The sequence below is a fragment of the Capra hircus genome, chromosome 3 (assembly GCF_001704415.2).
Source record: "Capra hircus breed San Clemente chromosome 3, ASM170441v1, whole genome shotgun sequence".
Classification (NCBI taxonomy): Eukaryota; Metazoa; Chordata; class Mammalia; order Artiodactyla; family Bovidae; genus Capra; species Capra hircus.
The window spans coordinates 90,840,332-90,865,494 of NC_030810.1; the positions used below are offsets into that span (position 1 = coordinate 90,840,332).

At 39.8% G+C, this 25,163-nt stretch overlaps 2 protein-coding genes across 6 annotated transcripts in view; one reads left to right on the top strand and one right to left on the bottom strand.

Annotated features, from left to right (window-relative positions):
* The window catches only part of MAGI3 (membrane associated guanylate kinase, WW and PDZ domain containing 3), a 238,116-nt gene extending 213,738 nt beyond the window's left edge, over positions 1–24,378 (top strand). The window contains exons 16-21 of one of the 2 annotated variants that reach the window (XM_018045931.1): positions 493–678; positions 11,692–11,794; positions 12,528–12,654; positions 13,527–13,670; positions 19,764–19,902; positions 21,402–24,378. In XM_018045931.1, the coding sequence (XP_017901420.1) occupies positions 493–678; positions 11,692–11,794; positions 12,528–12,654; positions 13,527–13,670; positions 19,764–19,902; positions 21,402–22,498 (1,796 nt within the window). In that variant the 3' untranslated portion in view covers positions 22,499–24,378. Of the gene's footprint in view, positions 1–492; positions 679–11,691; positions 11,795–12,527; positions 12,655–13,526; positions 13,671–19,763; positions 19,903–20,695; positions 20,781–21,401 lie in introns of those variants that run through there. The other variant, XM_018045932.1, reaches the window with a different exon arrangement.
* Positions 20,063–25,163, bottom strand: part of PHTF1 (putative homeodomain transcription factor 1) — a 71,898-nt gene continuing 66,797 nt past the window's right edge. For all 4 annotated transcript variants that reach the window (XR_001295467.2, XR_001917854.1, XR_001295466.2 and 1 more), the window contains 2 exons: positions 22,389–22,499; positions 20,063–21,578 (listed from right to left, as the gene is read on the bottom strand). The gene's annotated coding sequence lies outside the window, so the exon portion shown is untranslated. The remainder of the gene's footprint in view (positions 21,579–22,388; positions 22,500–25,163) is intronic.

Consider the following 25,163-nt stretch of genomic DNA (forward strand, 5'->3'; position numbering starts at 1 on the left):
GAACTTGATTTTGAACTGCATTTTTTTACAAGATTTCTTATGGGAGTAAATGCCCCTTCAACTGAACCAAAAATGATCTCACTGTAGCAGTTTCTCAAATACCCAAAAGCATGTTGCAACCTAAACAGCCAATGACAAACAAGAAACATGAGATATTTTCATAAATATCACTGAGGTCAGCAGCCTTTCAATGGGATTGTCAGGATGACAATATAAATTGGAAAAGGTTTCTGGTAAGTGGGGAAAAGCAAAGAGCTTTATATGCCGTGATCGCAGCTGTGTAAAGAGTATCTGCATGTCAACAAAGAACGGAAGATAATATGAAGATAGTTGCATTTGGATAGATGATCACTCGTGGTTTTTCTGATATATCTTGGAAGGATTTTCTTTGTTATTCGGTTGAATTTTTGATGCTGATGATGCTGACGATAAATCCAATACTAAGGGATATGTTAAATAATTGAAAAACCTGGGAACTTTTTGTCTTCATAGTTATTCCTCATAAAATTGGCCGAGTCATAGAAGGAAGTCCAGCTGATCGCTGTGGGAAGCTGAAAGTTGGAGATCATATCTCTGCAGTGAATGGGCAGTCCATTGTTGAGCTGTCCCACGATAACATTGTTCAGCTGATCAAGGATGCTGGTGTCACTGTCACGCTAACGGTCATTGCTGAAGAAGGTAAGGAACTGTTACACCTGCCTTCCCCAAACTGATCTGAGGGACATAGAGCCTGCAGAAGTACCAGAGCCCCTGCAGTGATAGAACCACCTATATGTGCTGGAGTCTCATTTTTTGCCTTTTCCATTTAATGCATTTAAAAGACAGTTTATTATAAAGTTGTCAGTAGCTCAAGAAAAATAATCCAGCTAGCGCGTGGTGGCCATTTATTTACATGCTGGAGGAGCAAGCACCCAGAGTGAAAGACATGGCTAATACTTTTCAGATCTTATTTTCTTAAAATAATGTCTTAAGTCTCTGTTTGAGTGAGAGAAAATCCTCTCAAGAGTTCAAAGAAAGTCACTGTTGATATCAAACCTTTCATGTCAGGCCCATGTCATAGTGTGCCTTGCCTTGCAGGCAGGGTTTCATTCAGGAAACTGCTTTATAAATGCAGGAGCAGGAATATGTAGGAATGGCCAGTAAATAGGGCATAAGATGCACTTAGTGTCTTGCCTTGCTGTAAGGCTGCCTTTGATCATAAAGATTTGTAATTAGGAACCATTTTGAATAGCAACCAGTTCATGGTCTTTGCTTATGAAGTACAAGGTAACCATTGTATAATGCTTACCTCCTATTATTTTTCCTGAAAACTAACAAGAGGCCAAAAGCAACAAATTTATGAAGTCAGTCTTTCCTGTTGAAATTCCTTATATTGTAATGCGTGTTCATGTCCCACTCCATCCCCCCCCCGCCGGCAGTGATCCTCTAAGCTGTCAGTTTTCAGGTTTTTAAATTCTTGATTACTCTTTCTTTTCCCTTCCTCCAGCACCGCTGACATACGTTTGTCTCTAAGGTGTTGCATAAGTCTCCCTTCTGTCCGAGATTCTGTAGGGGGATTTCTCTGGGGACGAGTTTGCCTGGCTGCTCTGAGGTCCTCCTCAGTGGGAGCTCCAGTGCTTCCCTACTCCCTGCACAGAAAGCATTTTTTGATTCTGCCCCCAGCCTGCCTTCTAAATTTTCCTCCCAGTCCTTCCCAAATCCTCTCTTTTTTCTAAATCCTCTTTTCTTTTTGCTGAACTGTGTGGCATGTGAGATCTTAATTCCCTGGCCAGGGATCAAACCCGCAGCCTCGCAGTGGAAGTGCAGTCTTAGCCACTGGGCCGTCAGGGGAAATCCCCAGATCCCCTTTTGAACTGGGCCTCACTGGTCTCCGTGCACACGGGCCTCCCATCCCCCACTGCATTCCTTATCTCTGCAATTCCTTGAGTGCTCTTCTTACATCACTGTATCCCAAATAAAAGGGTCTGCTCTTTGAAGACAAAGAAAATATTACCAATGGACTATGATACTCGCCGTCTCCCACATTGCAGGTGGATTCTTTACCAGCTGAGCCACCAGGGAAGCCCTGATACTTGCTAGGCACACAGTAAATATTTTTTTTGAAAGAAGTAATGAGTAAATGGATGAATGAGCAAAATTAAGGATTTTTTCAGTTCTATGCCAATACCTAGTAGAAGCAAGATACACCCAGTAGAAGAAGTAAGGCTTTTGACTGACAGAGTTCACTGACACCTATTAGCTAGTTGGCAGGCCTTAACACATCACTTAACATTTCTAACCTTCAGTCTTTTTTTTCTTTGATGCATTGGGAATAATGATATCTATTTCAAGATCACTGTGAAGATTAAAGGTGAAAATATACATGTCTGCATAAATACCCTAAGGTGCTCATCTAATTGTAGCTGTCATTATTTTACCATATCTTTGCATGGCCTCCTTCCTCATTCTGGTCTCCCCTAAGTCTCACTGCCTGCGGAAATAATAATGTTTAGGAAACACTTACTATGTAGCAGGTATTGTCCTGAATGCTTTACGTCTGCTGACTCTTCATCCTCACACTAATGCTAGGTCGGCACTATTAATTTCCTATTCTGTGGATGAGGGAGCGAGCCACAGAGCCATCAGAGCCGTCATAGAGCTAGCGATGGAGCAAGTGTCCGCATCAGGCGTTCTCTCCAGAATCTGTGTGCTCGTAACTGCTCTGCTTTCCCCTTGTAGTCACAGGATCTAAAATAAACCTCTCCTTGTCTGCCCCAGGCTTCCTCTCTTCCCTTTCTCAGCTTTACTTCTCTTCATTGTACTTGTCTCTACCTGGGGTTATTGAACTGCAAGTTTCTTTCTTTGTTGTCATCTCTCCTACTAGAATGTAAAGTCATAAGACTTGTGAGGGATTCTGTCACGGTGGTGGTGGTTTAGTTGCTAAGTCTTACAGAACAGAGAGAGACTCACAGACAGAATACAGACTTATGGCCGTCATGTCCAATTCTTTGCGACGCTATGGACTATAGCCCCGCAGGTTTCACTGTCCATGGGTTTTTTCAGGCGAGAATACTGGAATGGGCTGCCATTCCCCTCTCCAGGGGATCTTCCCAACCCAGGGATTGAAACTGGGCATATTCTTTTACCGCTGGGCCACCAGGGAGGACCCAGAGATTTTATCATCAGTTCAGTTCAGTTGCTCAGTCGTGTCCGACTCTTTGCGACCCCATTAATCATAGCACGCCAGGCCTCCCTGTCCATCACCAACTCCCGAAGTTCACTCAGAATCAGGTCCGTCGAGTCAGTGATGCCATCCAGCCATCTCATCCTCTGTCGTCCCCTTCTCCTCCTGCCCCCAATCCCTCCCAGCATCAGAGTCTTTTCCAAGGAGTCAACTCTTCTCATGAGGTGGCCAAAGTACTGGAGTTTCAGCTTCAGCATCATTCCTTCCAAAGAAATCCCAGGGCTGATCTCCTTCAGAATGGACTGGTTGGATCTCCTTGCAGTCCAAGGGACTCTCAAGAGTCTTCTCCAATACCACAGTTCAAAAGCATCAATTCTTCGGCGCTCAGCCTTCTTCACAGTCCAACTCTCACATCTATACATGACCACTGGAAAAACCATAGCCTTGACTAGATGGACCTTAGTCAGCAAAGTAATGTCTCTGCTTTTGAATATACTATCTAGGTTGGTATAACTTTTCTTCCAAGGAGTAAACGTCTTTTAATTTCATGGCTACAGTCACCATCTGCAGTGATTTTGGAGCCCCAAAAAATAAAGTCTGACACTGTTTCCACTGTTTCCCCATCTATTTCCCATGAAGTGATGGGACCAGATGCCATGATCTTCGTTTTCTGAATGTTGAGCTTTAGGCCAACTTTTTCACTCTCTACTTTCACTTTCATCAAGAGGCTTTTTAGCTCCTCTTCACTTTCTGCCATAAGGGTGGTGTCATCTGCATATCTGAGGTTATTGATATTTCTCCTGGCAATGTTGATTCCAGCTTGTGCTTCTTCCAGCCCAGTGTTTCTCATGATGTACTCTGCAAAGAAGTTAAATAAGCAGGGTGGCAATATACAGCCTTGACGTACTTCTTTTCCTATTTGGAACCAGTCTGTTGTTCCATGTCCCATTCTAACTGTTGCTTCCTGACCTGCATACAGGTTTCTCAAGAGGCAGGTCAGGTGGTCTGGTATTCCCATCTCTTTCAGAATTTTCCACAGTTTATTGTGAAGATTTTATCATAGTTGGTGCTAAATCCCAAGAGCCAGAACTGTGTTTGCCACATATTTTGTGCTCAATAAAAATTTTTGAATGAAGCTTATTGTTAATATGAGTCTGGTAAGATTTATCTTAGTTTCTTTACCATGATCTCTATAGCCTGCTTTTTAGCCTTAAATTTGTTCTGTGACCCACAAAGAAAAGCAGGCCTCAGTGCCACAGGAAATGACAGTTCAGAGTTGTTCTGAAAATGATGTATGTGGTGCATTTATATCACCATGCTTGGCGTGCAGTAGTGATAGAAACTGCTGGAAGTAGTGGAATCAGCAGTAGTATAGATCAGTATTTCTCAAACCACATATAGAAGCATCAGTGGTTTTTTCCCAGTTCATCATAGACCAGCATTTTTGTAAAATATAACAAAAAGTAAATAATTAAAATGAGAACATTGTTCTGTCAATTTGTTACCAATTTTTTTAAATATTTACTCTCAGTATCAGTACACATCTTATTGCTGACTAACAGACCACACTTCAAGTCGCCGAGATAGAGAAAAAAGTGGTCTTTCTACTGTTGGATGATATTAGTATTTTTTTTTTTTTCCAAAATTACCCTTTAATGTTGATGGTGTTTTCTCTAAAAGATTGTCCAAAAGTACTCAGTCATGTTTCTTTTGAAAGTTAATTTGGAATCCCCTGGCAGTGCATCGGTGAGGATCTGTACTGTCAGTGCTGTGGGCGTGTGTTCAGTGCCTGGTCGGGAACTAAGATCTCACAAGCCTCAACATGTGGCAAAAAAAAAAAAAAAAAGATTAACTTTGACATTCTGGTCCTGATACTTCTAAACCTGTGTACTGGGAAATCTTAAGACTTCTTATGTAATACCAGTCAAAATTTAGGAAAATTAGAAGGGTGGAGATCCATGCTTTAAGGTGTATTTCAAATGTAGGTGTAGCCTCTTAAAATACACAATCACGTTTGACATGTAAAATCACATTTCAGTGATTACACCTTACTCCATTATTCTCTGTAAGTTTTACTAAACTATGGGAACATTCAGAATCTCTTACTAAGAAAAAATAGGAAGTATTTTTTCTGTCCGTAAAATCCCTTCTGTCCGTAAAATCCCATTCATGGCGTTTGTAAGCGGTCCAGTTTTCTCTTTGTAGTCCATATAAAGTCTGTTAACTGCGCTAAAGAGTCAGATGCATATCTATAACTCACCAGCTGTTCTTAGAAATCACACATTCATATCAATACCTCAGAGCTTCATTCCTTCCCACGTGTTACCTCTCCCCGACTCTCCATAGCCATTCACTATAAATTGATAAAAGACAGCCACCTGGAAAGATGGGACTTGTTTCCTTCATCTTCTTTTCCCCCTTTTGCTAGATACAATTCAGTATTTGTGCTTATTTTGCTAAGTTCCCAAGTCAAATGTCATGTATGGTGTAAAACCCTCAAACATACTCAGGACTCCCTCTGGCTCGTGGCATTCCCACGACACTGCCCGCTCTTCCGTACAGCGGCTCCTTCTCATCATCATAAACTGACTAGGCCTGCTTGTTCTTGCTTGAAGAAATCTTTAAAATGTATTCTTTTTCGAAGTTGATTTCTGACGTTCTGCCAGTTCTTGTTCGTTTCATTTTTAATGGTGAACCCAAGGCACCAAAGGTTCCAAGGACCGTGTGAGAACGGTTCTGGTAGTCACTTTTTGTTTTCCGTCTGTTCATGTCTGTTCTCGCTTGTCCTCATTCTCCGCTCTCTCTCCCGCCTTTCCCACGGGCAGTTACACCAGTGTGTCTTCTGTGCCTCTTTTTATGTCTTTTAAAATACCTGTTTTTGTGCGTGTGCATTTATTTTTGATTTGTATAAATGACACTGTATTATAGGTTTTAGGCTGGGTTTTTGTTTTCCCCCCTCAGAACCATGTGCTTTCTTCTTTTTTGTTACTTAATTGTTACAGGATCCAATGAAGGATCTTACATGGCATTTACTTGTTGTATCTTTTTTCTTTTTAAACGAAACATAATTCATGTACTATAAAATTCATTATTTTTAAACTATACCAGTGGTTTTTAGTATTTTCATAAGGTTGTGCAAACATCACCACCAATTCCAGAACATTTTATCACCCTTTTAAGAAACCACTACTTCTTTCTCTAAGGATTTGCTAGACATTTCATGTAAATGGAATTATATACTATGTGACCTTTTGTGTCTGGCTTGTTTCACTTAGCAAAATGTTTTCATGGTTCATCTGCGTTGTATGTAGCATGTCCGTTCTGGGCTTCCCTATGGTTCAGACAGTAAAGAATCTGCCTGCAGTGCAGGAGACACGGGTTCAGTCCCTGGATCAGGAAGATTCCGTGGAGAAGGAAATGGCTACCCACTCCCGGATTCTTGCCTGGAGAATCCCATGGGCAGAGTAGCCTGGCAGGCTAGAGTCCATGGGGTTGCAAAGAGTTGGACATGACTGAGTGACTAACATACACACTCATGTCCTTTTTATGACTAAAGAATAACATCCCATTCTGTGTATATACATTTTGCTTATTTATTCATTATTTGATAGACACTTGGGTTTTTTCCTATTGTGAAAAATGCTGCTATGAACGATGGTGTACAGGATTTTGTACAGATATATGTTTTCATTTTTCTTAGGTATGTACCTAGGTGTAGAATTGTTAGGTCATATAGTAACTCATCCTTAGCCTTTTGAGGAACTGCCAACCTGTTTTCCCCAATACCTGCATTGTTTTGTAATCCTACCAGTAATGTATGAAGCTTCCAATTTCTCCACATCCTCACCATTTTCTTGTGTGTGTGTGTGTGTAAGCCATTCTAGTGAGTGTGAAGTAGTAGTAGTAGTAGTAGTAGTATTGATTTGTATTTCCCTGGTGACTAATGAGATTGTCTTTTCATGTGCTGTTGGTCACTTACAGATCTTTCTTCATAGAAATGTCTATTCAAATTCTTTGCTCATTTTTAATTGGGTTGTTTCTTTTATTGTTGAATTATAAGGCTTATATTCTGATTTTAGATCCTTGTATGTGGTTTGCAAGTCTCTTCTCCCATTTTGTGGCTTATCTTTTCACTTTCTTGATATTGTCTGCTGATGCACAGAAGTTTAACGTTGATGTAGTCTAAATTCATTGATCTTTTCTTTGGTCGCTTGTTCTTTTGTTATCAGAGCATTATGTGCCTTCAGGATGTATCCAGGTTGCTGGGTAAACATATCGATTGCTTTTAACTGCTTGACCACTTTCCGTACTGTCTATTTACCACTCATTACTTGCCTACCCCCCAATAGACAGCCACATCCACATTGTCTCCGGCTCCGCATTATCACCAGCTATCCTCATACACTTTCATATATCTATTTTATAAAACTGTGTGAGAATTTATTCGAGTGAAATTGATCAAAGAAATTGCTGACTTTGACCAGGTACTGTACAGCTTTTCTTCTGTAATTGCGGCGTCTACGTTTCCACCAACAGAACACTGAGGGTTCCTTATCTTCACAGCCCTTCCTCCAATACTTGGCCTTATCCAGCTTTCAAGTTGGCTAGGGTAGAGTATGGAGAGTGTTACTTCACTGGTAGATAATTTGCATTTCTCTGCTTACCCATGAATTTGAGCATCTGTTTTTCTTCTTGTGGATTGCCTCTTCAGAATCTCTACTTATTTTTCTTGTGGAGTTGCTGCCTTTTTCTTGTTGGCATTTAGAGATTCCTTATGAATTAGATGGGCATTAGCCAACTTTAGTTTTAGAAAGTACAAATACCTTTTCCAGTCATCTGTATGTTAACATTAACTATGGCTCCCTTTATTATACAGATTCTTAATTTAGATGTCACCAAATCAGTCAATTTCTACTTCACAGCTTATACTTTTGAAGTTTTGCTTAAAATAAGGTATTGCTCCGCACCCCATAGCACAGAGACTTTCTCTTACATTATCATCTATTAGATTCCTAATTTTGCATTTAGGTCTTTAATCCATCTGGAGCCTAACTTTATATATAGTTTTAGGAAGGATCCAGTTTTATTTTTCATTCTTAGAGTGAGCCAGTTTTTCTAGTGCCAGCTATTAGATAGTAGTACTTCCTCATTGATTTGTGGAGCCATCTCTTCTGTATGTTAACTTCCTCTTTAAATGTGCTCTCTCTCCTATTCTGCTGGTTTATTATTATCTATATGTATACTATATATATACATTATTTTAATATATAATTTTTAAGAATTTGTGTGTATATATACATACATACATATAAGAAGCTCTCCTAAGGTTCTTCTACACACACACACACACACACACACACACACGTGCATGCACATATACACATAAGAACCTTCTCTCATAAGGTTCTTATTTATTCTTGGTAAAATAATTGCCAGTATATTATGATGTTTGTTGCTATAGTTTTAACTGTGGAATTTTGTGTTTATCCACCTGAGAAGCCCTCTGAATACACTTCTTCTTAAGTAGGTACATGTAGAAACTCTAGAAAAAGTTTAATTCTCATTGAGGTAAAGATGTTCTTAACCCATTGCTTTACTATTTGAAGAATTTTCAGATAAAATTCAGTGAAAACATAGGCCTGTTTGATACCGTGGAATAAATATTTAACTTTGAGAAGTAGAATATCTTTTACACATATATTGGAGATGTTATATAGGATGGTTTGAAGGACTAAAAATTAAAAGAAATACTAATGATAGAAAGTTTATTTAATCTTGAAGAGGATAGCAAAAAACAACATGTAAGAATAAGCATCAATTTGTGGTGCTTTTTGCCTAGAAGTGACGTCTCTTATCCTTAGGAGAAGGTAGAGGAAAATTTGAAATTGATCAGAATTTATACTGTCCTGCTCTGAAGTTACATACCCATTCCTCTAGCAAGATAGTGAAGCCAAAACAATTAGAAAGTTGGACTAATTAATACAAAGGTACAGTTATCTTTCAGTCATCTCACTGATAGATGTAATATTTCCCAGCAGATTCTGTCACCTCGATAGTAGCCATGAATTTACAATGACAAAATTCAACTCTATAATAGTACTCAAGTTTAGAGACAGGTAACTAGAAATTGACATGCCCAGTAAGCAAAGGGTGAAAGGACTTCTGGACTTTTTAATGGATGCAGGAATGTGAATGAGGGTGGTTCCTGCAGTCATGGAGTCCACAGTCTAGCAGAGGAGACAGGTATTCAACCCAACTCTGACATAATGTGGTAACTGCTATGAAAAGTGGGCATAGGGAGCCAGGTAAGATTTCACAGAGGACATGACATTTTTGAACAGGTGATGAACTAGGAAGCCAGGAGTGCCAGGTGACAGGTTTGGATAGTACCTTAGGAGCAATAAAAAGTTGCCGTAGGTTCCTAAGCAAGGCCGTGGCGTTTTTCAGTGTCTGTGCCGGGGCTGGAGTCCAAGAGGCAGAATAAAGATGAGACTGGGGGCTAAGGAGGCCAGTGTAAGTAATTTGTTAAGGTGATTAGGGAAATTAAATTCATGATAGTGAATCAACGCACAACAGACAAGTTTCCAGGTCACACCCCTGCCAAAAATTAAAATTAAAAGAATTCATGCTCCACTCTCCCTTCGTGGATCATTTCACTTTAAAGAGGAAAGACAACCCTCTGGATGAGTGCTGCAAAGTTGGGCCTCCACCTGTACATCTGGTACATGGTGTTGAAACCCATGTAGACACACAAGCCCAGCAGGCAGAGTCAGAGCATCAGAAACCCTCCAGGGCTGCCACAGTTTAGCCAGATACCATCACTGTCCTCCCACCACTATTTATACTCTGGCCTGTGTTTTCAAAGTGCTTTCAGTTACAAGAAGTTCTTAAATAAGAATAAATTATTTATCTATGTTTTTAGTCCCAAGAACTTTGAAGAGAAACAACTTAATCCAAGCCATAAAAGAGCAACGCACTTAGTGACCCTAAAGCCCATTTTCTCTGTAGAAATTGCTTCCTAACCATTCATATTCCTTGTCTTTCACATCAGCCTTTCTGCTTTCGTTATATTCTGAGATTCAGATTTTATCAGTTTCTACAGATTCTGACCTAAAAATGGCCCCTACATGGGACATTTTTGCTGAAGTTAGGTCAGTATTTCAGAGTGTACATCTTGAGAGAAATAGAGCCCACATCATTTTGACGATTATGATGATAGCCATATGATCATTTTAATAGAAGCATTTTTATAGTAATATACCAGGAACTGTTCTAGCATATAGTAACTTAATAACCCTATGAGGTAGCTGTAATTCCTTTTTATAGATGAGATGATTAGAAGCACAGAGAAGTTAATGTGTTCAAGAACACACAGCTAGCAAATGATGGGATCTGGCTTAAACCCCATCAGTCTTGCTCTAAAGTTTCGTGGTCTTGATCATTAATCTGTGTTCTCTTAAAAATTCCTGTTACTTTTGACTGCATTGAGTCTTCACTGTGTTGTGCAGGCTTTCTCTAGTTGCTGCAAGCAAGGGCTACTCTCCAGTTGCGGTGCCCGGCTTCTCATTGCTGTGGCTTCTCTTGTTGAAGAGCACAGGCTTCTGGGTGCACAGGCTTCAGTAGTAGTGGTACAAGGGGCTCAGCTGCCCCGCGGCATCTCAGACCAGGGGTCAAACCCTTGTCCCCTGCATTGGGAGGCGGGTTCTTACCCACTGTGCCACCAGGGAAGTCTCTTTCTCTCTGATACTTTAGCCTATGAATTGCAATTTTGGTGCGATAAAACATTAGAAAGTTTCAGCTTTAAAAATGCAAGTTGAACAACCTGAAGAGTGTCTTTTAACTGTCGTCTCCCATGAATTGGCATCTAATTCTAGATGCAAGCAGTTACTCAGCTTAGTTATGAAATCTGTTAAGGAACAACAGGAGTTCTGGAGCTGTTGAGGATACAGAAACAAATGTTTCTTTTTTTCATTTCATTTGTGCTCTGACAAAACAGAATCAGTAAAATCTTTATAAACATTTGTCAACACTCAGGATGATTTTCTAAGTTTGTCTCTGACTCTAGAGTCAGGTGAAATGACTACTGCTATATTGAAGGTGCAGGTTAAGGATATGTGTGTGGTTTCCAGACTGGCCTCTGTGTTCCAGCATTCTTAAGACCTGTCTTTGTCACCTAGGGCAGTTTACCAGTTATGAGCAGTGTGCCTGGGAAACCCATAAATTGGTTACAAGTTCCTGGAGCTCCATCCTCTCAATAATAATGATGGACTGTGTTCACTTCTGTTTTCATGTTGGGTGGAAAGGCGACCAAAACAGTGGTGAAAGAGGGAAAGCGGGTGCAGTAAGAATGATTCCGGTTTTCTCCATAAACATCCATCAGAAGCCACAGGGGAAAAGACATAACATTTTAGTTGCAGACAACAGTCCCTACCGTTGGGAACTTGTTATTGTCTCACTTTCATAGATCTTCTTGGCCTCCACATTTTTATGTACAAATTCTTATTTCTCTCATTTTTGCCTTTGAACAGAGCATCTTGGTCCACCATCAGGAACAAACTCCGCCAGGCAAAGCCCAGCCCTGCAGCACAGGCCTATGGGACAGTCACAGGCCAACCACATACCTGGGGACAGGTAGGGCTGGTCTTCTCAGGTTATGGTTTTTTTCTCTCGTCTCCCCACTTTTCATTACCTGCCCACGCACCCCGATCTCCACACAGTTATGCAGAAGCCAGCCAGTAAAGTCAAGACGAGACCTCCATCCTCCAATCCCTCTGTCCCTTCCTCCCTCTTCCCAGCCTTGGCCCAGGGTGCAGGGTAAGCATCCATTCTGCTGACAAGTGGGGATTAGAATGTGTGACAGTAGCCCCTACTCTGCTGCCCTTGGTCCTTCCAGTTTTGGAAGAGAAGCCTAGACTCACATGGATTACTGTCTTCTCAGACTTACCTGAGCAGTAGTTGTGCATTATTTTTTTCTTTTGTTGAAAATATTATCCATGAAACAAAAACTAAATTTCTAGAAATGCTGCAGAAGAGCCATTTTTCACTGTGACAAGGTCAGCCTATCTGCCCTTCGGTTCAGTGACTTGAGTGCGGTTTTCCTTGATGTAAAATGTGCTAAGACACCCTTACAACAAAACAAAAAAGCCCAGCATGGAGGTGTTGGTAGACTTTAAGCCATGCTACAGTTAATGGCCAGTTTTTGCCTGGCATCTCTCTGCTTCAGACAGTCTGTCTTTATAGCAGTTTGTCAGAGGGAGAATGGTAAGGTTCAGCTTTTAAAGGAAAGGAAATTGATCTACCTTTACGTTTAGGCTGCTTTTCTTTTTCTCAGTTCTAAGAATGACTTGATTTCTCTCTCCTGTAGAAGTGCCACAGAAGGTGAAATTGGAAAAGACGTCTCCATTTCCTACAGACACTCGTGGTCTGACCACAAGCACCTTGCCCAGCCTGACACCGCGACGATTTCAGTCGTAGGCGGTCGGCACAGTCAGGTACCAGAGGCTTCCCCCCAGGTGCAGACTGGTCTTTCCTGTTGCTGAGTCACTGACCCTGGTGAATTTTAACTGAAGAGCAGTTCAGATGAATTTGTTCCCAAATGTGATCATTCCTAAGGACCTACTTTGTGTTTGGCATTCTGTTAGTGTCCACAAGAGAAAGGAGAGAGAGAAAGAGAAGTTTACCTTCCATTGGAAAAATTTGAACCCTTGGTTAAGTACGGAGAAATAGCAGTGTTTTAGCTAATCAAAGTAAGATTGGGGTTTTTTTGTTGTTGTTTTCTTTTTTCAGGGAAATTAGTCAAAATCTACTTAAAGGAAACACTTTCCAAAATTCTATTTTCAGTTCTGTTGTATATTGACCAACTAGTAGAGAAAACATGTAACCTTCAAATTTATTTTGGCTGTATTTATTTACATCCCTTCTTTATAATACAAAAATGCATTTTGATATCATATGGGATCACTTATATGTGGAATCAAAAAAGATACAAATGAACTTATTTTCAAAGCAAAAACAGACCCACAGACATAGAAAACAGACATAGAAAATAGCAGGGCAGAGAGTGGGGGATAAATTTGGAGTTTAAGGTAACATATACGTGCTATTACATGTAAAATAGGGAAACAGGGACCTACTGTAAGGAACCTGAGAAAGAACAGTTTTATATAAGTGTGTGTGTATGCGTAACTGAATCGCTTTACTGTATACTTGAAACTAACAATATCATAAGTTAACTATACTTCAGTTCTTTAAAAATGCATATTCAGAGTATAAATCATTTCTTCCAGCCATAAAAGTAGTCCTTCTTCAAACTGTAAATAAAGCAGTCCATGCAGACTTGTTTTTCTTACACTTCTCTCTCTAGGGCCTTGGTTGTTACCCAGTGGAGCTGGAGCGGGGCCCCCGGGGCTTCGGATTCAGCCTCAGGGGTGGGAAGGAGTACAACATGGGGCTGTTCATCCTTCGTCTTGCCGAGGATGGTCCTGCCATCAAAGACGGCAGAATTCACGTGAGTAGGCTTCTGTCTGCAACCCTTTTCCAGTCTGGAAACTGCAACCCAGTTTCCAGACTGGAAACTTCTGAAAATAGTTGAGTAAAAGGAATGCAGAAACCTCTTGAGTCTATGAAGCAAGTCTTTCCATCATTAAAACCTGAAAGGCAGATGCTTGTGATTTCATTTCCTCTTTGCAGGGTGCTCTTCTCTACTGCAGTTAGGCTGGTTGCACCAGCTTGACTTTGGTAAGAAAAAAATCAGTTTTACTTACATAGTCAACATGCAAGGGCAAAGGGATTAATAAATAAAGTATACTTTCATCCTGGGAAAGCCAGGATGAAAAAGAATCATCTACTTCTTCCAAGAAACAAGAGTCCCAGGATTTCTCTCTCTCTCTCAGCTACTTCTAGATGTAGCCAAAAATTGACAAGCATGACTCTTCTGACCTTATTATCATTTGTAGGACTCTCTGAACCTTTGTTCATGACATTTCAGGATGGATTGTTTAATGGATCTGCAACATGATATTTTCCTCCCCTCTCCGGTTGTTACTTAGAGGAATCTTACATTGAAGATATTTGCTGGCCTCAATTTTTAAAGAAATAGTTAATTCACTGGTATTCAGATAGGTTATAAGTAAAAATTTTAAAATCTGGACAACACTCCCCCTACCTATCGCCTCATCCATCCTTATACACCCAGAGACTGATTTTATCAGTGTATTGCTCTTGAGGGGAACTCTTGTGTTAAAAGCCTTCTGTGACTTCAAAAGAGCTTTGGACTTCCTTCTTCTACTACCGGTAGGCATCAGGAAAAGAGGAATTTTTCTTTTCCGTCTTTTTCTTTTTTAAACTAAGTAAGCTGATTAGGCAAATGACCCTCCCTCACAGATTATTAGAGGGTATATTCTAATAACAATCAGAAAAGTCTTCTGGGTGGTTGCGGTGTTCCATTATCCATATCACTGCTCCACTCCCAGGACTCATTTCATAAACATGTATTAAGTGTTGGCTTCACCCAAGAATTTACATATGCTACTCAGTGAGTTAGGAGAAAGAGTAATCCCCCAAACAAGATACCATCCTTTCTCTAAAGGACTAGACTTTTGTAAGTTCAAAGAAAGGTGAGTACAAGTAGAGAAAATTTCACAGAATAGGTGGCATTGGACAGTTTGAGAGGATGTTAATAGGAAGAGAGTAAGGAGACATTCCAGGCTGAAGAAATGAGTAAAAGGAAGGAAGTCCACGTCGTATACAGGGGACTGCAAGTTGTCAAGTTTACCGAGTATATTTAGAAAATACACAGGGGAGTAGAAGAAAGTGGGAATATGAAAGCAGATCAGTCACCAATATGTAGGCCCAAGACACTGGAAAGTCACCAGTTTTTAACACAAGAGTTCCTTTCAGAGCAATGCGCTGATAAAATCAGTCTCTGGGAGTGCCGGAAGGATGAGGGGATAGCTTAGCTAAATTCAGGCGTCCAGTCGTGGTGGTGGGAGTGTACCTTGGATGGTAATACTGCGTTGGCCAGAATGTTCTGGTTTTTTCGTGACATCTCACAGAAAAACCCAAGCAAACTTTTTGGCTGACCCAATACTTTGGATGGAAGTTACATGATGCTTGTGGGATCAACTGTTAATGAAGAGAAGACCAGTTTAGATGGCTGACAAGTATTATATGAGTGAAGGATGAAGGGAAAGAAAGAGTAAAGGATGGCTTAGAGGCTTCACCCTGTCTGCACTGTAAGAAAACCATCAGGGAGGCCAGTGGGAGAAAGGGTTTGCTGAAGACTGATGATGTACTAAGCTGTAGTCACGTTGAAGGACCAGCCAGTTAAGCAGCTGTAAATATTTACCTGGCAATCAGTACCAGAGGTAAAGTTCCAGGCTGTCATTTCCCAGACAGAAGTGACGACGGACGCCTTTTCCATGGGTGAGTTCACTCAAGGAGAGGATTTGGAGAGTTGTGGGCTGGGGCAGGACTCTGTATAAGGCCTGTCATTAGTGTAACTAGAGAAGGAAGAAAAGACGAGGAGAGTGAGAATGCAGAGCAGCAGAAGCAGAGCTGGAGGGTGTTGATGGCAATGAGAGGGCTGAAGGCCAGAGTCTTGGTGTGGCCAAAGCTGGGCTGCTGGCTCTTACCGCAGTTCACTTTCTTCTGTGTGTTAGTCACTCAGTCGTGTCTGACTCTTTGCAACTCTGGACTAACAGCCCACCAGGCCCTTCTGTCCATGGAATTCTCCAGGCAAGAATACTGGAGTGAGTTGCCACTTCCTTCTTCAGGGGATCTTTCCGACCCAGGAATCAAACCTGGGTCTCCTGCACTGCAAGCGGCTGCTTCACTGTCCTAGCTACTAGGGAAGCCCTGGTATCTCACTTTCTTAGAGAGACAGTTAATAAAGTGGGGAGAACATGGGTTTAGAAATCAGACAGGACAAGGATCAAACTAGTTCTGCCACCTTACAGCTGTGCACAGTTGGGTAGCATCTCTGAACCTCAGCTTCCTAACCTGCAAAACGTAGATCTACATGTAAGATACATGGCCAGGCACAGTTCTCTCAAGTTTTAGTGACAGTAGTTTGAGGCACTGTTTATGGGGATGGCATGTTTATTTCTGGTTTTCTTCATCCTTTTTCTCCTCAACTCCCTGCCTTTTTAAAAATAAGCATTTAGTTGTTTAAATCTGGAGTTTAAAAAAAAAAAAACACACCTCCCATTGTTTAATATCACAATCCAATTAAGCCAAAAACTAGGATATAATTGAAATACTGGTTTCAACCCTCAGATACACCAATCTCACTAAATAAAAGGCAAGCAAGGAGGCCTTCAAGGATTCAAAGTCTACTTCTAAAACATGTTATTCTTTATAATGAACAGAAGCTTTAGAATTATATGATTAAATCAGCTTTTATATAAAAAGCTCTGAAATTTGAAAACAAAAGAAAACAAGCTATTACTGCTATGCCTGGGTTTATTCTGAACTCGAATAGGTCAGCTTTGCAGAGAATTGTTTTTCTGGCTACTAAATTATCAAAATCTTGACTTGGTGTAAGGATCACGGGAGCCTTGTTGTAAAGGACAGCTTACTCGGGTGACCACTTCCCCAAAGGAGGTGCGTTTACCTCCAGCTGACTCTGGCGTGTGGAGCCGCCTGGGCGTCCTGCCTGCCTTCCCCTCTGGCCTCTCTTCTTCCCCTGCATCCTTCCCGTTAGGCTGACACTGTGCTTTGCGTCCTGCGCCTGTTATTCCCGTACCTGCAGCACCTGAGGCAGTGCCTTGAACGTTGACAGTAGATGTGCCAGACATATTTGCTGAAAGCATAGAAGGCATAGTTTATATCTCCAGATAATGAGAGAATTTCTTTAATATTTAACTCCCAGAACTTATCACTGGGTAGACAGGACTTACACTGTTTGCTTGTTCTTTCATAAAGTTTAATAGTGTAATTCCCTAAAACAAGAAAATGTTAACTATTGATACAGATGGAAAGATGTTGAGAGGATCTGTAAATTTTGTGGGTCTTCAGCTGGTCCTTAAACCTTATTAAGATTTAGAGAGAATAAACAAGGTTCTGGGCTAAGGAAATGAGAAATAACCGAATGGAAAAAGTTCATATTAGGGAATAGATGGAATATTTAACATAGAACAGAAACAGATTTAGCTAATATGAATGCTGTCTTCCAGACCACGTTTTCACTTGTATTAGTTTTAGTCTCACGGAAACTGTGAGGCAGGTGGCATCACCCCCACTTGCAGATTAAAACTGAGGCTCAGGGAGGCTAAGTCACAGCCACAGGGGACCCAGGTCTGCTGTCACGCAGCCGGGTCTGGGCCTTCGTGTCAGGCCACGGCTCATGTCGTTGAACTCAATTTCTTTGGGAGGCATCTAGTTTCTTAATGGGTTACAAGATAATGTAAGCAATGTGTTTAAAAATATTTTGTCATTTTAATACATTTAGTGGATGTTTTAAAAATTGAAAGACGGCCTTAAAGTGCCTTTTTAAAGAATACTTTTTTTTCTATCCTAATTTTTTCCTCTCTTCATTTCTCTCTCCTCTCCTGTATCTCCCACAATTCTATTTTTCAATAATACAAAAACCTGACATTGAATTTTTTAATCAACAGGTGTATTCCTCACTTTTTATATTCTTATCACATTAAAAAAATTAAGTAACAAACTTATAAGAATGGTTACATTTCCCTCTCAAAGATGTAATTTTTCTATCCTTAGCTTTGTATAGTCCAGTTTAGAACTTTTCCCCCTTGTGAGGGCCTCCTCTCCATTACCCTAATTTAAACACAGATGACATCTGGTGGCGAAGCTGTTCAATTACAAGTTTTATAGCAGTTTACTTATGCTGAAAGAATAAGGAATATGCAGGTTTGGACAGAGAATTTAAGCCAAATAATATAATTGAAACTAATTATAACCTCAATCATGTCTTTACAAGATGTACCCAAAGCATGCACCAAATAGTATCTACTTTTAATTTTCATTTCCCTAATTATCAGAGGAATTATTTCCCTAATTACCTGGTGCTAATTCATCATCTGTTTCCTCATGAAAATGATTTTTCTCTAATCACTTATTAAGGAAATCTGGGTACTGACTTTTTCACATATATATATATATCCTGTTCTGGATATAAGAATTTTATGAATTATGTTTATTACTTTTCTTCATCCTATTCTTATTATCTTTGGCTTTTTTTTCTACTTTGTATGTTAAATCCATCTGTCTTGTGAGATCTTCCATTTATCTTTTTTTTTTATATAAATTGCAATATAACTATTCTGTAGTCTTATTTGAAAAATTTTTGCATTGTATAGAATGGGCTGCAGTCTACAGTTAAATCTTCTTCATCCTAATACACTTTAAATCTTTTTTTTTGAAAACCAAAAAATAGATCACTTGAAATTAACATTTGTGCTTGTTGTATAACCATGTTTTTATCTCATTAAATCCTCCCCAAAACCCCAGGAGGTAGGTAGGTACAAATGTTATCCCCACCTAACAGAGAGGAAAATGAGACCACACCGCTGGGACGAGGTGGAGCCGGAAGTGAACCACAGACATTACAATACCTCCAAAACCCAGCTTCCAAGTCACTGTGCTCTGCCCCAGCTGTGGACACAGAGATGTCCTACCCACCTTTGTTATTTAATCACTGCCTCCTCTTCTGTTATTTCTGCATTGTTTTAGTTAGCTCTTGCAAATATTTGAATTGCTTTTTGGAATTTCAGTAATTGTCCATTGGTCAGATTTTCTGTTTTGAGACCAGTACCCTTCAGTTGCTTATCACCTTGAAACAACAGTTTAAAATTGACCATATTTTAAAATCATTACCATCATTGTCTTTAAGCAGGTCCTTTGAAAAAGTTATACTTCAGTCATTTGTACTTTTCCTTTTCAAGTAACTACAGACATTTCTAGTAAATAGCAATGGTACTGGAGGCATTTTATGCCAATCTGAGCTTTTGTTTTCTAGGGAAATCACTGTACACAGAAGTCATTTAGTGTAAGCCAGCAATTGGTTTTAAATAAGTATTCAGATTAGGATGCATTTTTCCAAGCTCAGTTTTCTTAGCTTTAATCTAGAAATGTTTACATAATGCCTCCTATGTGTATAGGGCATAGTGGCAACACAAAGGAAGGCGTGGGCAGTTCTCCCTGGAGGCTGGGAGAGGCTTCCAAGATGAGAAGCCTCCTTCCTAGGTTTTAGGATATTCAGCTAAAGTTGGAAAGTACCCTTCACAAGCAGATTAATCAAAGGTAGCTCTGTGGGACCATGTGGGTCAGAGAGTCTTCACCTCTCCAACCACTTAAGCTTTGGTTGAAAACTTGGAATTTGATTCTTGATTTCAAGATGCCCAGATCCTGCTTACTAGGCGTATAAACTTTCATCATGTAAATAAAACCAGACATTGTCTCTTCCTGTTGCTACCACCTGTCCAACTCCTCAACTCTAGCTTTACAGCACCATGCACAAGTTAAATATTGTACAAATGAGAGCTCTTCAGCAGAGTTGGGTGGCTCTAGGGATGACAGAACAGGAGTGAAGGAGGACGTGTCACTTCATTTGTTGTTTCTGTGAATATTTCCCGCCTAGGTTGGTGACCAGATTGTTGAAATCAATGGGGAACCCACACAAGGCATCACACATACTAGAGCAATTGAGCTCATTCAGGCTGGTGGAAATAAAGTTCTTCTTCTGTTGAGGCCAGGAACTGGCTTGATACCTGACCACGGTAAGTAAAGTAGCTTGCCTGTATCTGGGAGGGGGCAGCAGAAGGGAAAAAACATCTATTTGGAAGGGACAGATGTTTTACTATTAACAGCTAATTCAGAGGTAACCACAAGAACCATCTAAAGTTAGTTACATAGCATAGTTACTATAATATTACAAAATAAGTGACCTCATACAGAACTTTTATTGCAACAGAATATATGTTAAGCTACTTTCAATAGAAAACATAGTTGCTTTTGCAGAGAAATGTGCCTGGAGAAAATAAGAACATGAGAGGCAAAGGATTTTAATGTCATGAAAACCATTTGCAATCTCTTCAAATGTTACTTTTTCTCCTGTAGTAAGATGAGTTTCTTTCTTAAGGAACAGCATAGGAACCTTAGGCTTTTCTGGTCATTCGTCAAAAACAAGTTACCTATGGCGCTACCTGGAGACAAAGATATGGACCTGGGACCATTTCTGTAGTCCTGTACTGATATTAAACTCCCTTGGATTCACTGTATGTTTCTGAAATATCAGAGTTAGAAAAATCACCATTTTTCTGCTGAGTGCACTAGTTGACAGTACCACACCACTTAGTCCTTGTCCCTTCCAGCTTCCTTCCTTCCCCCGTAGAACTTTTGTGGGTGAAGTGTAGACATCATCTCCTGTAGGCCCCTTCCAGTCTGTAATTCTCTGACTGTATTACCTTCCATCATCTGCTTGTAAATCATGCGTCCCCAGTGGCAGCTTTGCTAACTGCGCTGTGATGTATTTTTTTACACAGTCCTAGGCTTTCTCTCTTCCTTCTTCAGGTTTGGCTCCTTCCGGTCTGTGCTCCTACGTGAAACCTGAGCAACATTAAGGCTTTCAGGGCTTTTCTTGGTCTTTCCTTAAAAAGATTTGGTAAATTTGCATGTCTTGTAAATCACTTCCTCCTTTTTTTTTTTCTTTTTAATTAAAAATGATGCTATTAAATACATCTACTTCTATCTTCTGCACTTTTCAGTTTCCTTTTGACATTAAATTTAACAGCTTAATGCAAGAGAATTATTTACAAATGCCCATGAACTCCATTCTGGTTACCATAGTTTGGTTTCCTTTATTAGTGGATTTTGGCAAATCTTTAAGCTATATCCATCAATAATAGCTAAATTAGTAAGCTGCTTGGACCAGATAATTTGGTCCAATTTTATTAGTTATTTCTTTTAAGCTTTTTATTGGGCTTTTACTACTTATAAAGAATTTACACATCATATATTATCACACTTATGAAAAGTAATTAGAAAAACGAATGCTATTACTTTCTATATATTTAAGAAACAACCTACCTTTCATGTACAAGTACAGTTGTCTGTATACATCTGCCTTTATAGAGAGAGATATACATGAACTTTATAAAATACTTAGTCTGTTTAAGCAGTCAGTAAAATTCAAATGGCTATCAAAGTTCAAAACTTAATTGTTCCTATTTATAATTCTAAAATTTAATAATGTTCTTCTCAAAATGAATTTTTTTAGGTGATTGGGATATTAATAACCCTACATCTTCCAATGTGATTTATGATGAACAGTCACCGTGTCACCCATCTTCACACTCTGCTTCCATATTTGAAGAGTCTCATGTGCCAGTAACTGAAGAATCATTGATGAAAGTCCAGATATGTGAAAAGGCAGAAGAATTAAAGGACACTGTGCCTGAAAAGAAAAGCACTTTAAATGAAAATCAGTCTGATATAAAACAGAAGTCTCTTCTTCATAAAAATGTGAATAAAAGGGACCCACCCAACAGTCATGGGCATGGTGATAAGAAAAATCTCCTGAAAGCAGAAAATGGCATCACACCAAGAGGCAGGTCTGCCAGTCCCAAGAAGCCAGCCAATCAATATCCGGAAGAACATGCAGAAAAGATTTCCAGCCCTCTAAAAAATGACCCCAAAAGAAGACCCAGAGATCGCTCACTCAGCCCCAGGAAAGGCGAGAATAAAAGCAGTCAGCTCGGCGTCGGGACAGCTTCTGGACAGGATCATTGCGGAAAAAGCAGGGGACGGTCTTCAAGCCCAAAGAAGCAGCAAAAAACTGAAGGCAGCAAAGACCAGTCAAATGCAAGTCGAAGAGTAGGGGGCCATGCTAGTGACAATGCTGAGCAGATCTCAGATGCAAAAGAAAGATCAGGTGTTTTCGGGAGAGATGCAAATCAGAGTCAGCCTGGAAAAAACAGAACCAGGTCTCCAGAGAAAAAAAGCAAGCGAGTGGATGAAAGGTCTCTTCCATCCAAAAAGACTAACAACACTACTAGTAGGGCAATACCAGAAAATGAAAAAGGCAAGAAAGCAACTTCCGGACAGATGAGCTCTAGTAAAGATAAAACAGGAGAAAATGTCAGAATATCAGAGAAGAAGCTAAAGCAGGAACCTGACGAAAGAATGGTTTTAAGCAAAACGGAAGATCACAAAAGAAAAGAGCTTGAGGCGGCTGACAAAAGCAAAGAGAGCAGAGGGTTCAAACCTGAAAGTGGTTCTCCCGCTAGGAAAACAGCAATAACTCCAGGACCCTGGAAGGTACCAAGTGCGAGCAGAGCCACAGGCGCCCCTGGTGTGGCTGAGAAGCGGCTGTGACCTTTAGTACAAAACAAAGAAAAACAAGTTGCAATCTTTTCTTAGAACAAAGCAGCATTTCCCGCCACCCCCACCAAAATCTATTTTTCCAGAAATTCAGAAACACATATAAGGACATTTTAATTTGAGCATCAGGTTACCTACGCTGCATGAAGGGCCTGTAGGATTGCTAAGAGCCCACTGTCCCCCTTTGTGCTCAGGAGGGAGCTGAATCCCAGTGCTCATCGGACATGCCCTGCTCAGGATACCCAGCTCGTCCTCATGAGTGTCTGAACAAATGACATGTTGACATTCATAACGTGGTTACAACTCATTTTATATTTGTGCCAAGTTATCTACTGTATCATGTCTATTTTATCCTTCTCAGCTATTTCCACAGTAATGAAAAAAGTAGGTTTGGCTCGGAAGTTGATATTCTCAATAGCATGTTGCATGTTTACAGACAGAAATATTTGAGCCCTTGCAGAAGAGATTGTTAACTCATTATTAAAGATGGCAGTTAACTCATTATTAAAAATGGCAGTTACCTTTCCTAACAGCTACTGATGATGTCCCCATTTAAGAATAAAACTCCCAAATATCACTACTGGAAAGAAAAAAAAAAATGTAGTCAAATACTGACTTTATGATTTTGTTTATTGTAATTCAGCTGGGTAAGGCAGTTAAGTAACTTAAAGGTGTTACTTACAGATGAATGTTCAAATGAGAAAGTACTTAAGAGCTCACCTCCTGCTGTGTTATCCAACCCTAATTGATAAACCATCTCAGTTCACCCTTCTATTTGTTCCTTTATTATGAAACCACCAAGAGGCATGTAGAAATATCACTTATTCCTATTTGAAATTTCTGAAATCCAAATTTGTGTTTCTGGATATTTTGATTGAACTATTAATGCTAAGTCATTTAGTCATTATAACATAATATATATTTGAAGAGAGACTTAAATCACAAGTTTCACAGTCCGTTGCCAGATGAAGGACCATCTGGCAGCAGCTGTATGAGTTCAGGTGTGTAGAAGCAGAACTTACCTGAGACGAGCTCAGCAACTGAGGACAAACGTGGTGGTAGACATTACGAGATCTTATTTAATTTCTAGCTATATTAACTTATTTAAACACAGAAGAGTAAACGTCTGCTTAGCTTGTACAAATTTTCAGAATTCTTTTTTAAGGTCTAACTAAAGATGCTTATTGGAAGGTGGTTAACAGTTTTTAGCTCCATAAAACAGATCCGGGTTTTTCAGCCCCCAAAACTAGCATTCAGTAGCATCTATAAATAAAGGAACATTCTCAGAATAAAATCATTTTCTGGAGTATTTGAACGCTGTTCACCCTCAGTTCATCTTGTTATTGTGAAACACATCATGTTCAGGTCCCTCCCTCTCAGAATCTGACTGTGAAATTCTTTAATATAACAACTGAAGCCCCTGTAGATAAGACATTCTTCCTGGAGTGAGATTTTTTGAAACCCCCTTTTCATCCGGAACTATATTTACCTACCTATTGTAACTACTTGAATAGAGACAAATTAGAAGGCTTGATACATGCTAAGAATTTAGTACCACAGAAATGATTTATTTTCCCTATAGTCCACAATTAGTGATAAAAATCCTATTTTTATTGTTAACTGTGACATAACTTTGACGTCATCTGTTGTCAGTTTGATGTGGCTCTTTCCTCTCTAAGTAACCGGTCACTGTACTGATTCTGTACTGACTTAGCAATGTGGCCTTGGAATGCTAGGCAAAATATGGATGTCCTGGTTGTAAATGTTTATATATTGTACAGTACCTTTATATATACACTTGAGGTTCTGATTAGAGAAAGAGATCTGTAAATCGCTCGTTATTTTTTATATAGATATTAAAAAAACAAAAATCAGTTCATGACTTGCATTTCTTTTTACTGTTTTTCTGCTTGTGGAGCTAATTCTCATCATGGTCTGAGTCCTCAGATTTTTATCCCTGTGAGTAACAAACGTTCAAAGTCCTACAATCAGGCAGACTCTTACAATGATGACTTTACCTGTATAGCTATACTTTTATCTATAAATACACTTAAAGTTTAGAATTAGTTTGAGTTGAATATCATTATACCTACTTCATACCTTTCATTGTAAGGAAAATAGTTTTGTGTAAATAATTTGTTACCCCGCCCCCAATCCTTTCTTACACTGTCAGGGAGAGAAAAGTACTTATGTTATTAGAAATTATTAGACATTTCTAATGGATGTAGCAATGTAAGTCCAGTTACCACAAATGCTATTTCATCAGGTTGTGTGGCATTTCACATGATTTTTAAATCATTTTGTTTACCACAGGTTGTACTTACTTATACAGTGAAGTGTTTTGACTTGACTTCACTGAAATTCTTGATATGAATAATGCCTAAAACCTAGTTTAAGAACATGGTTAACTGAATACTCTTGAGGAGAAAAATCAATTCCTGAACCTACCATTGCATCAACTCATACTGAAAATAGACCCTAAACCTCTGGCTTCCAGGCTCCATCATGGAGATGTGTGTCTTGGCAAAGCCCACAGAGTGGCACCGAAACCATTTGCTGTTTTAGTGGACTGACCACAGCAGCACAGATGCTCTGCGGTGCCATCACACTGTCTTCCTAGAGAAGTCAGTAACAGCCTGTAATACTGTTGTCTTCTAAC